The following is a 13,230-nucleotide window of genomic DNA, read 5'->3' on the forward strand; positions in this document are numbered from 1 at the left end:
TGAGAAGAATAAATGATAATTACAGCAGGGAGGAAAAAGACAGATGAAAGAAATAACCAATTAAGGAAGAGCCAACAGGCCAGATCATGACATGCAGCTGTTGCACTGCTTAAGGGGGCACAATTTTCTCCCTACCAACAACATTTAGAGTGAAATTATTGTGAAAACTTCACACTCTTTATGTGGGAGGGCCCAGATGTCAAAGAGAAAAAGACACATTTCACAATTCTGTTTCAGGCGAGCTGGGATGACTAGAATCAGGCCACAATAATGTGAGAACATTTCTTAAGTTTTTTTTTTTGTAGTTTTTTTGTAATTCTGAGGTTTACAAACATAATTTCAGGTAAAATTGCCTTTATGCTGGTGAAGATCCTCAGTCATCCTGGTCATAGTCATTCCAAAAAAGTTGAAAAAAATGCACTGGACTTTGTTTCCAAGTTTAAAGACATTTTTCTTCCCATCCAGGATTTTTTCAATTAAAACAAAGCCTTGTTTTTGTTTAGACAACATACAAAGTGAAACGGATAAACAGGTTCACCCCTTTGGAATGGGGGTCGTTTGGCCTCTTTTGTTGACCTACAATGCCCCATACCAGTCTGTGTCTCTGAAAGGGGGAGTTAAAGGGAATTGTTGGCCTGGCTGAATAGGCAAGGTCTTCTGTTGCCTATAAATGGGTTGGGGTTTCGATGATAGTGGGAAGAAATCAACTCTATCGCTGCATTGTAGGTCTTTGAAAGCTGAAATTCTGAGTTTGAAATCTGGGTCCACCCCCTCTGTTTAAGGTTGGTTTTTCTTTCTTAAGATAGGCTACGTTCGCACCGCAGGCCTTGATGCTCAATTCCGATTTTTGTGTGATATCTGATTTTCTTTTTTTCCTTTTCCACATATATACTTGTATGTGATCTCCTATGTGAACAACGCAAGTGTCCCGCATGCGCAGTAGAGGACGCAATGACGTCACAGGCCAGCGTGCTCTGTGCTTACGGATGTAAACATGGATGGTAGTGCCGGCGCGCATCTAGCGGTCTTTTTGAACAATAAAAACTCAATCTTTTCAATATGGTTAAACATAAATACTGCTCTCCGCATCATCATCCACCAGGGTTGTTTTTCTTGCCACTTCTGTGTAGGAATACGCAAAATAGTGACCTTTGTCAGGTATTAATGACGTTCAGGTCGGATTAATCCGTCCTGAATGTTCAGACACAGGCCGCATTTGAAAAGATCAGATTCGTATCAGATTCAGGACCACAGAGCCAAGTGGCCTGGGTCGCATTGGAAAAAATCGGATCTGTGTTGTTCAGACAGCCATGAAAAGATCAGATATGGGCAAAACAAATCGGATTTGGGTCACTTCAGGCTGCACTGTGAACGTAGTCATAGATGACCTCCTTCACGCCCCTCTCAAACCAACTGTTTTTTTTTGTCCAAAATGTCAACATTCTGGTCCTCAAAGGAATGTCCTTTGTCCATAAGGTGTAAATGTACTGCAGAGTCTTGTCCAGAGGAGGGCGCTCCTCTGTGTTGGGCCATGCGTCTGTGCAGAGGTTGTTTGGTTTCAATATAAAAATCAGAGCATTCCTCATTGCATTGAACTGCAGACACCACTCCGCTCATATTTGGTTTGGGAGTTTTGCCTTTAGGATGCACTAGTCTCTGTATAAGGGTCTTGTTAGGTTTGAAATGATACAATTTGGATTTTGTGTTTAGATCCAAACACAACTCTATTTCTGACATTTAAATTGAAAAAGCTTCCTGGATGGAAAGAGAAACATCTTCAAAGTTGGAAACAAAGTCTAGCACTTTGTTTTGTTTTTTTACTTTTTGGGAATTGCCTTTATGCATTGTGACTTAGGTCAGTTTAGTTTGGTTTTTCTTTTCAAAGTAGTTTGATGGAATTTCCTCCTGCAGGAACCAGTGGAACCCAATAAGCTTTGTAGGCCTTCTGACTCACACATCTTTTTACTCAACATAAGGATTTTCTATGGGACTAATATCAGGGCTTTTAATGTTCGCTCCTAAAACTTGCACTTTTTTCCTTGTCTGGATCTTATCTGGCTTTGGTCTGTGGCAGCCCATTGGTCAGGCTCAGGCCTTATGTATTATTCTGTGCTCTTAGCTGCCATCTTTACGAACTCTGACTGATTGCCATGGTTACGGTTTGTGTGGGGGGGGCTTTTGGGAGGCGGGGGCATAGAAAGCCAAAGCTATTTCGATGATGACTGAATGAGGAGGTTCCTGGTACACATTGTCTGTCTAATCTGAGTGGCAAAAACATGCCCTGGGGGCCTCATTGTTAATATATTTTATTTTAAAATGTAGCATAAAATGGGACCTTTGAAAATAAATGCATGAAAGTTTAATCTGATTGACTTAGTTTTCAAATTAAAATCTGTGAATGTTGTTTGTGCATGAAGTCGTAATGATCAAACCAAAACACATTTGCATTTGTTACAGAGAAGCATGATCCCTTTAATAATGGTACCTATTTTTTCCTCTTTCAGTGAAAGAGTTCTCACGCTCTTTACGTTTACACACAGTAATTGCCAAACTCTATAAAATCAATCCATCAGAAATAATCTTTTTAATCTAATAAAGGCAGAAAAAATGTTACAAGCTACAAGTGCTGACTTCCTTCTGCTGGTCATTGTTCTACCTCTGTCTGCAGAAAAAGAAATGAAAACAGAATACCAGCATAAATCCTCTTGGCTCCATTCTCCAGTTTCAAGGAAGCACAGACCTATAACAGATCAGTTAAGACTGTGGGCCTGATCCTTGGTATTTTTGTGTGTCTTAAAACAGGCGCAAACATGTCAGAGCAGATCTTCAAAGAAGGTGAAAAGCAATTTGCAATTCTTCAGAAAGCTTAGCAAATCTTAATTTGCAAATCATGTGTCACACTCAGATCAGTACGACCCAGTATTTAAGGTAGACAGAAAGTTAGATTTCTCAAAGAGTTTATTAGAAACGGAACTGCAGTGAACAGTGTCAGTATCTAAGGCAGGAAGTAATGTTAGAGACCACGTCTATCTGGGGAGGATGATAATGAACGTTTTAGTCACAAACCTTGTCTTATAGTTCAGTCCGTTCCCAGGGGATGAACTTGGTTTTAGCTGGTCGGCTGCCAACAAGAGGCGCCACACAGAGAGTCCTAGACGCTGAAGTCCCGTAGGTCGGAGAATAAGAGATTAGAACCGAGCAGATAAAAGTAGGATAATTCAAAAGGCAAAGCCAAAGCCGGTGTCGAGGAAGTGCTTGGGAGTTAGAGCCAGGAGATCAGAGTTCTGAAGAGGTGCTGAATGGAAAACCAGAATGATGTCAAGAATCGGTTCCAGGTTCGGTTAACAGACAGGCAGAAATCCAGCAGGAGTCCAAAGACAGGTCAGGCACACAAATCAGAATAGGGTCAGGCGGGATCAGTGGTCCAGAGGCAGAACGGGTCAGGCAAGCAGAAACATAGGTATGCTAGAGAACTCTCAGCATAGGCCTGAATAATCTGGCTCTGATGACTGGTCTGAAGGCTGGTTAAATAGAGGCTGAAGCAGGTGGATAAGATGAGAGGTAATGAGAATTGGTGGGAGATAGGTAGGTGAATGAAAAGAGTAATCAGAGCAGCCATCAGGGCCAAGGTCAATATAGCATATGCAAAGAGATTGTCCCAATCGGGAACACAAATGCAGTTGGACTTTAATTGTTTAAACTTACAGGCCAAATGTCTACCATCAGTGGCCTCAAAGGAAGTATTGGTACAATGGCAGAGGATGGAGAGATACTCTGTGCTCAAACCTATTTGGACTGACAAAAATAATATTTGTAGTATAGTAATAACAATAAAGAACATCTACACAGGCCGGCACAGAATAATGCAATATTACTGCAGATGATCCTTTCACAATTAAACCAAACGGGGGAAAAAACTGAACTTAATTATTGTGGCATGTTTATTAAAAATAGAATATCAAAAGAGCCTGCATTTTTTCTACTTTGATTAAAGGATAACCATGCAAAAAGCACTGTTATGTGTTTTACTCTTTTGCATAGCACTTTGATATTGTTAAGTGTTAGCATTGTTATCTTTTTAAACCATTCTCACATTACCTGCATCTCCAAAGCTTTATACCTCATCTTTCTTTTACATCCACTCTCAAACTGTCAGTAGAACATGGAATCTGCTTATTCTAAATGGCAAAACCAAACAGGTTTGTACTTTTTCACATTTGCTCTGTAATCTTTGTAGATCACTTGCAACGAGCCCAATAATTACACACACTAAAAAAATGCACATGCAATTGAGCACCTCTTATTTGGAATCTTTGAAAATAATGCTCTATGTGTAACTATAAAAGGTTGTATCTGTTACCGACAGATGCTTTCTATTTACATCTACCCTACTATTAAATTAGCTTAAATTTGGAGGCAGAGGAACAACTTGTCACCATGAGTTGAAGATAATTGGCTTTACAAATCAGGGGTACATTGAAATATGAAATATCTAACTACATTTAGACTTGCAAAAGTATCGCAACTGTAGAGTCATTTAAGAAGCACTTAGCAATTCCGTAGAAGTTTTAAAACAAGCACTTAGCGATATTTATATCTATAAAAGTTTGTTCTTCACAGTAAAACAAATGGATTCTAAAGAAACAACTGGGTAGGCAGATGGATTCGGTGTTCCTTTTCAGTGTGAGTGAAGATGTATATATATATTTTTTTTTTTTTTTGCAGTCTGGTGTGTAATCCAGAAACATTTTATGACTCTATGACTTTTAATGCTTTTAATGTCTCTGCTGTTTCTTAGGCCAGTATTATGATGGTCACCAGACTGTCTGCGGTGGAACGCATCCCTCAGAAGTATGTGACTCGTTACGTCCAGATTTGTGGGTTCAATGACCCAGATCGCCAGCGTAAATACTTCACCAGCCGCCTCCTGCAGAGTGAAGAGGCAGCTCATAACAAAGAGGCCCAGACACTGATCGAGCTCCTTTATCACAACCTACAGAGTGAAAGCCAGTTGGCTGCTGCCTGCTCCCTACCTTCCTACTGCTGGCTCACGTGTGCAACGTTACACCTTCTCCATTTCACCAGTGCCCAGGCACCAATTCGAACACTGACTGGTATATACACTAGTTTTTTCCGGCTGAACTTCGGGGGTGAGGTGCTGGGCGCAAGAACTGGGAATAGCATATCTTCTCCGGAGTATCACAGTTCTTTAATGATGTATGTTGTCCGTACACTTGGCAAACTGGCATTTGAAGGCGTGATGAATAAACGCACCTCTTTCTCAGGCAAAGAACTGGAACAGTGGATTGGTGGCAAGACCAAGACGGACGAGGAGCTCCATCAGCTTGCCGTGTTTCAGACAGATGTGCTGGATTTCTTCCTAGCTCCGTGTGTGAAGAGCGACAATCATCTACCTGCAAAACTGTCTGAAAATGATGACAAGCAGTATGTGTTTGCTGCTCCAGTCATGCAGGAGTACCTCGCTGCGCTCTACGTAGTTTTAGGAGAAAACAAATCTGCTTTGGAAAAGCTGACCAGTCAGATGTCTGTAGCCATTGGTCAAGCAGGCGAGGATGTTGGTGCAGTGGTGAACATCCTTTCTAAGTTCATTCCACTCCGGCTCTTCGCTATATTCAACCTCCTCAAGCTTTTTCCAAAACTCTATGAGAAAATAAGCAGCCACAACAAAGGGAAAATAGCCAGGACGATGGCAGCTGAGATGTTCCGCACTGAGGACAGCAATAACGAGGATGTGCTAGATCAGGTGGAGCAAAGCCTTCTGGGAGTCCATGGCCCACAGCCTAAACAGTGGGATGACAGGCAACCTTTTGAGCTGTACCCCATCTTCATGGGAGGATTGTTACAGTACAGTAACCGGGTCCTTCTAAAGCAGCTGGACTGCAACATCAAGAGCACCACGGTTGCTCAGATAACACGCGCCCTCAGGAAGTACCTTGTCCGAGGTATTTCACACTTTGTTCTAACTCTGTCTGACATCACGATATGCGTCTATATGAGATGACTGTAAATGGTTAGTTCAGGTTTTTATCTGTTACTGTACCAACCTCACATAGGAAAGATTTTAAATTATAGTTCAATTCAGTTTATTTCTATAGCGCCAATTCGCAACACGTGTCATCTCAAGGCACTTCACAGTTCACCAGATCATCCAGTCAGATTGATTCAAAGTTTTCTATGTAAGCAAAGCCAGTTGATTGCATCGACTTATTGACTCTTCAGCAATCCCTGACACTAAGCATGCTTGTAGTGATAGTGGAGAGGAAAAACTCCCTTTTAACAGGAAGAAACCTCCAGCAGAACCAGGCACAACTAGTTGTCCAGTACATTATGGCTTTATACTTTTTGTTTAAAGACATCACAAACAGCTCCTTTATTCACTGAAATTTCATCATCAATTAAAATGATCTTTTAGAATGCTAGTTACTTAAAAAGTGCAAATATATTTCACAAGCGCCATAAAATAATAATGATATCTCCATAATAGCCAGATGGCTGTTTATTCTGTTGTGTTGTTCAGCCCCGCTGAGGTAAACCCTAGGAAATACTAATGAATAGCATAACAGGCTTTGTAATCGAGGTGTTATTAAATACTTAAAAGTTTTTAGCTTAAATTGTTGCTCAACTCCTGACCTTTAAATAGAAGAAAATTGGGATACTTTAGAGACTGCGATTCAGTTCATCCTGTCCAACAGCAGTGTCTGACCTTCAGAGGTGTCAAGTAACAAAGTACAAATACTTTACCTCATATAAGTAGAAATTTTGGCTATCTATACTTTACAGGTGTAATTATTTTTTCGACACTTTTTTATTTCTTCTCCTTACATGTTTTTGCAGTTATCTTTACTTTCTACTACTTATATTTTGAAAAAAGACTTATTTTGTTTCATTTCAGCATTTCATTTATGGCCTCTTGGTATTTGTGGTTGGGCTCTTGTTGAACTTGTTGTTCACCACATACCAAAATAGATAGTTTTTCAAGGGGATGCAAATTTATATTTGAAACTTACCATTAGTCATAAAACAAAGAAAATTAATTCTAAGGAAATTATCATCCAGAGTTGTAGAAACTTGTTCCTTTAATAGGGTAGTGCAGTAAAGCTTCTGTCCTTGACATTTTTTTCCTGCATTACTTTTATACTTTACGTAGTTTTATAAATTGATACGTTTACTTTTTCAAACAGTAGGATTTATACTTCTACTTGACCAATAAACATGAACACTTTTGCCACATCTTATGATCTTACATATTTGCTTCTGGATCAACTGTGCAACCTTCCCATAAATACTCTAGAAGTCTTTGGGAAAGCCGAGTTGAAGTGTTAAAGCAGCAGAGGTTTCGCTGACATCCTGCTAAAACCCAAGGGAGATTAAATCGATGCCTCTCAGGGTCTTGTGAAGGTACATCTGGTAATACTTCTGCAAATTTGGTGCACTTTCCTACAGGTAGGCATTTAGATTAACGTATGTAAAGATTAATCACATGATTTAGCAAACATTTCTCACTGATTTAACTTATGGATTGTTTTTACTGCCAGATTCGGTTTAAGCTTATCTTTCACTCTCAGCTTTATGTTCACTTTCCTCTGAATTTATTTTAAACAATTAAAGGACGTTGTCTGTGAAACTGAAGTAAGTAATGAAATATTTTTCTCTTTTTACCAGAGCTAAGCAAGCCCCAACCCCCAGAGGAGGTTATGGATCTGCTCGTCCTCCTGTACGAGTTCCAGAACCCCAGGCTGACCGAACAGGTCCTATCCTCAATCAGGAGCATTCGTTTAACCAACATTCGCATGACTTCACTTAAGTGCTTGATTTTAAGCTCTGTGCTATCATGCACTCCTAGCAGGTAAGGATTTCAATCATTATTTGTTATTCATCTCTAGAAAAAATGTTCTTTTTTTGGGGGGGGACTTCTACTACTGCTACCATTTATTTATTTATTTATTTATTTATTTATTTATTTATTTATTTATTTATTTATTTTTACGAATACAATTGGCCAGCAGAGAGTAAGTTCCATCATTATAGTGTACATACATCTTTGCCAAAAACCCAGCCCAACCTCCCCCCCAGGTTTCACTATTAAAATATGCAGCTTACAATACAATTACAAAAGTAAAGTAATAGTAAAATAATTAGCTAACAAGCATACATTCATAACAAAAATTAAAATTATAAGTAAACAAAAAAAAGTGGTCATAAATAAATACAAATAAAACAAATACATACAAAAAACATAATAATAATCAAAATAATAATAATAAAGTAAATTAGTCGTGTTCAGCGTTACTCACGTCAAAAGCTATTTGTAATTCTTCAAAATAATTCAAAAAAGGGTTCCAGGTCTCTAAGAATTGTTGTGTAGTTTTTTTTAAAGTAAATCTTATCTTTTCAAGCTTCAGAAAGTACATTGTCTCTGTAATCCATCTACTGAAGCTGGGCGGAGATTGCCGTTTCCAAGTAAGCAAGATGCTTCTCCTTGCGATAAGGGTAGTGAAAGCAATAACATCACGTGCATTACTTGATAAGGGGCAGTTGGAGGGAGTAATTCCAAATAAAGTACTCATGGGATTAGGCCACATTTTCTCCCCAAAGATTTTTGTATATGCATCAAAAATGTTTGACCATAAAGTAAAAAGTGCAGGGCACAACCAGAACATATGTATATGGTCTGCTGGTTGACCTTTACAACGTGGGCAGGAAGGGTCTGAGTTGGGATACATGCTTGCCAGTTTTGCATTAGTGAAATGAGCTCTCAAAACCACCTTTAACTGTATCAGACCATGACGTGCACAGATTGAGGACCCAGGTATACGTCTAAGAGTGGCCTCCCAAGTTTCATTATTAAATGCCAGACCTAAGTCAGTTTCCCACCCCTTTCTGATTTCTTCAAGAGAATCGGGACGAGCTTCGTTTATTAATCTGTATAGAGTAGAAATTAGATATCGTCTAAAGTATTATTATTTGGTATATTTGGAAACGAAGTGAAGTTTTTCTGGACAAAATTCCTAATTCGCAAATATCTGAAGAAATCCGACCTTGGAAGATCAAATGTCTCACTTAGGTCAGTGAATGACAAGAACTGACCCTCTGAAAACAGATTAAATATACATTTTAAACCTTTTGTGTGCTATAAATGATAAGATGAGAAAAAAATGTCTTTAATGTTTTTAATTTACTTCTTTATGCTCCAAGAAAAACAGAAATATGACAAATAGTTTTTAATTTTGGTTGATATTAAAAAAAAAAAAAAAGTTCATGATGCTTTGTACCAAAACTGCAAGAAGACATTTGTTTTATAAGGTATGGCCATCAAGGACAATAAAACTGCTTGAAGTTGTGGGATAAAAGAGCCTATAGCCCAACCATAAGTATTTTATGTGACAGCTTAAATAAACCATCTCCTTCTGAAGTGAATTATCCATCAAAGGAGGCAGTGGTACAATGGAGCCACCGAGCCTGCAGACCCCTTCAAGTGTGAAGGGGTTCTTCTAGGTGTTAAATCTAGAAGAGTGGACTTGATTTATATAGCGTCTTTCTCGGATAAAATCCCAACTTTTTTCAGAAAATCCATAAAAAAAAAAAAAATTTAAAACTGAACTACAGAATAAAAAGCAAACCAGAGAACCAAACAGTTGGATGAATAGAAATTTATTTTTAGAAGAATAAAAGGAATCAGTCATATGAAGAGACAGAGGATTGAGAGTATTGGAGCCTCTGACCAGAGGACTGAAAGAACTGACCAAACGTGAAGGAGAAGAGATACAAGACATATTTGTGAACCTGACTATGCAAGGCTTTGAAAGACAAAACTAGAATTCTAAAATCATTTTACAACAGTTAAGATCAGCTTTGTTAAAACAAGTCAAAAAGAGTTGCAAAAATACCAACAAGAGGAGAAAAAAAAAGCAATAACCACGAGTTCAAATTCAGATATTGAGAGATTTGGCGTTAACACAGCGATGTTTCTCAGGGGATAAAAAACAACTTTTGATCGACAGTCCAGAATAGTTTCTATTCTGACTGGTCGAACCATACATCAAGACTTAATCCGAATAACTCAAATTTCAATTAAATTAAATTCAGTTTATTTATTTAGCACCAATTCACAACACATGTCATTTCAAAACACTTTACAGTTCACCAGATCATCCAGTGAAATTGATTCAAAGTTTTCTATGTAAGGAAAACCAGTTAATTGCATAGACTCATTGACTCCAAGGCAATCCCTCACACCAAGCATGCTTGTAGCGACAGTGGAGAGGAAAAACTCCCTTTTAACAGGAAGAAACTTCCAGCAGAACCAGGCTCAGTGTGAGCGGCCATCTGCTGAGGCCGACTGGGGTTCAAGGAGACAGAAGCAGAGATACAAAAGAAAACTGTAAAAGGCGGCACCGTCCAGGAAACACACAGCCAGGCAGACGAGCTCCGAGCCAGCTCCCATGTCAGAGGATGAAGAGAGCACATCCAGTTAGACTGAAATACAGGACTACACTGAAAAACAGGCTGATCTCCAACATCTATACACAAAGGTGTTGATGGGAGCAGCACAGCTGATACTTCTGTTCAGAATGGTGTCACAGCCAAACTGAAAGAGATCAAATGAAGCTCCGACACAGATTATCCAGAGAGGGAGAATAGAATGATAAAAACGTTGTCCTCCAGCAGTCTAAGCCTATAGCAGCATAACTATAGAGATAGCTCAGGATAACCTGAGCCACTCTAACTAGAAGCTTTATCAAAAAAGAAAGTTTTAAGCCTAGCCTTAAAAGTAGACAGAGTGTCTGCCTCACGGACTAAAACTGGTCAAGTGATCTAAAAATTTGTGAACATTTCTTAAAATAAGTACATTTACCCTTAAGTTGATTACCGGTAGATAAATAAAAAAACTAGTAGGAATTAGTATTATTATTCTTAGATAATAATACTCATAACTTGATATAATGCTCTTGAAATAGGAGACTGAAGTTGTTTTTCTCTTAATCTAGATGTAAATTGTCTCACTCCATTGGCAAAGTGTCTCACTACCTGCACAATTCAAGAAAAAAAATCACGTTTTTATAAATAAATAAAAAATGACTTACTTAGATTTCAATATTTGGAGTGCATTATAAAACCCCCAAAATATGAAGTTGTGTATATTAGCAAATGCTAAAGAATGGGCAATAGGAGGCAGACTTCTCCCTCATCTTTCTCCTTTCTTGCTTCTAGCACTGTTCAAATAGCACTTCTTATGGTAACCCCTGAAAGACGGCAAGTCTTTACACATGAAATACAGTCTATTCATGTGTCTACATGTTTTGAGGTCAGATTAATTGCTTTGCCGATGGTAACTACTTCAAGTAGTAGTAGTACATTTGTGGTTTAGTCATTAGAACATGATCTGCATATTTATTATGGTGCACACTCCAAAAAGAAACACGTGTGCAGGCACTGTTCACTATAATGCACACACAATTACTTTGTGTGTGCAATGTTTCCCACATTAAGATTTGCTCTGTGGGTTAGTTAGAAATTTAGATTGGTAATCCTGCTTCATAATATGTGGGTCACCACTTTCAAAGAACTAGGTCATCTGAGGCTATCCTGATGGTAGCTGCAGTACGATAGCCCAGAGGTGTCAACACTAATACAAAAGCTGCAACGCAAATACAAAAGCCGCCTCACAATTACTAAAGCCACAACACAAGTCGCTGCACGCAGCTACAGCTCAAACTGTACAATGAAATTGCATCGTTTAATAGTCCTTTTTAAGATGATCTGCAGATTGTCCTCCCTTTCTCTCTACTTCCACAATGAAGCCCATATTCCCCACAGAGGAGATTTTTGTTTGCCTTAATGACCAAAAATAACCGAGCCACTGAAGGTTTGAAGATGAGATGTATCTGGATCTGTAAATAGATATCCAGGCTTTGATGGAGCCTTTAAAGTATGAGCAGTGTGTAATCTAAGTCCTATGAGCTCCGGTATTTCTACGTTTTTCTTTTCTCTTCACCAGTTATCACCTGGAAGAGCTGGACCTGTCCTCCTGTCTCCTGACCCACAACATGCTGCAGATGCTGGGACCTGCGTTCAGACATGCACGCAGCCTCAAGTGAGACTAGTATCAACCGACGTCTTTCTATTGCACGACGCCCGACTCCCTAACCAAACCAGTTCTGCCAGCTTGTCTGCAGTTTAACCCTTTAGTGTGTGTTGAAGCTTTGCTCTGAGGAGCACAGAGATCCTAATGATCAGGTTGCAAATCAGGTGCTTCATATGAGCAAGGATCAGGTCAGACATGTTGGGTGTGAATTAATGATGGTGTTAAAATATAAAGTCCACACAATATCAAAAATGTCTTAAAAGGAGAACTCCGATCAGCAAGTAATAATCAGTAGATCATTATTTATACATAAAACTAATACGTTCACAGTGATTTAATGAATTTAGCGTTAAATCAGTAAAAAAATAAAAATTTCCAGAGTGACAACTGAGTCTTGGAGCGGCCATTTTTGCCCAAATATACAGTAGTAACACCTCACTCCTGACATCTTCCTGCAGTGACGTCACGGTGCGTGCCAGCCTAGCGCCGGGTTTACCCAGATTGTGGTTGTTTCTTGGTGAACGGAGAAGCTGACTGCCACTTAGAATTCCTGCGGTACTTAGACGAGTTATTGTGGAGATGAATCCTCCAGACGATCCTTAGGGGGAAAAGGTTGATCCAAACCACAAACTTGAATTCTCAGCTCAGTTTGGTTCTCAGAAGATCCTTCCAGGGGAGTGAAGGTCCCAAACATCCAGTTTACAGGATGACTTCCTGCCGAAAGGCAAAGACAAAAACAGCAAGATTAAAACTCAGGTAAACAAAAACTCAGTTTAACTCAGCTAAACTAAGCGTGGCTAGAGTACCCCAAACTGGCAAACACTCTGGCGTCGAGGTAGTGGCAGTCAGCAGCATAAGAGCACTCCACAGGTAATGAGGCAACGAGCTTCAGGTGTGCAGGGAGGCCCAATGAGGATGGGGCACAACCTGGTGGAGGAGGAAAGGAAACACAAAAACAGACCACACAAACTGGATTCCTATTTCACCTTTACGATTCCTGATCCTCCACGGTCGGGTTTGTCATTTGTTTGACAACTTGAACAGGCAGGATTTGCTATTGAACTTCTGGCCAGAGAAAAAAAAAGGTAATATGTAAAAAGAATGTTTTCAAGATGACTTGGTTA

General features: G+C 39.3%; 1 protein-coding gene across 2 annotated transcripts in view; it reads left to right on the forward strand.

Moving 5' to 3' along the window:
• nlrx1 (NLR family member X1) overlaps positions 1-13,230 on the forward strand; it is a 48,088-nt gene that overhangs the window by 24,083 nt on the left and 10,775 nt on the right. For both annotated transcript variants that reach the window (XM_038303010.1, XM_038303011.1), the window contains exons 6-8: positions 4,799-5,963; positions 7,684-7,867; positions 12,020-12,115. In XM_038303010.1, coding sequence (XP_038158938.1) covers positions 4,799-5,963; positions 7,684-7,867; positions 12,020-12,115 — 1,445 coding nt within the window. The remainder of the gene's footprint in view (positions 1-4,798; positions 5,964-7,683; positions 7,868-12,019; positions 12,116-13,230) is intronic.

Source organism: Cyprinodon tularosa, unplaced genomic scaffold (genome assembly GCF_016077235.1).
Source record: "Cyprinodon tularosa strain WSP-4 unplaced genomic scaffold, ASM1607723v1 ctg500, whole genome shotgun sequence".
Lineage (NCBI taxonomy): Eukaryota > Metazoa > Chordata > Actinopteri > Cyprinodontiformes > Cyprinodontidae > Cyprinodon > Cyprinodon tularosa.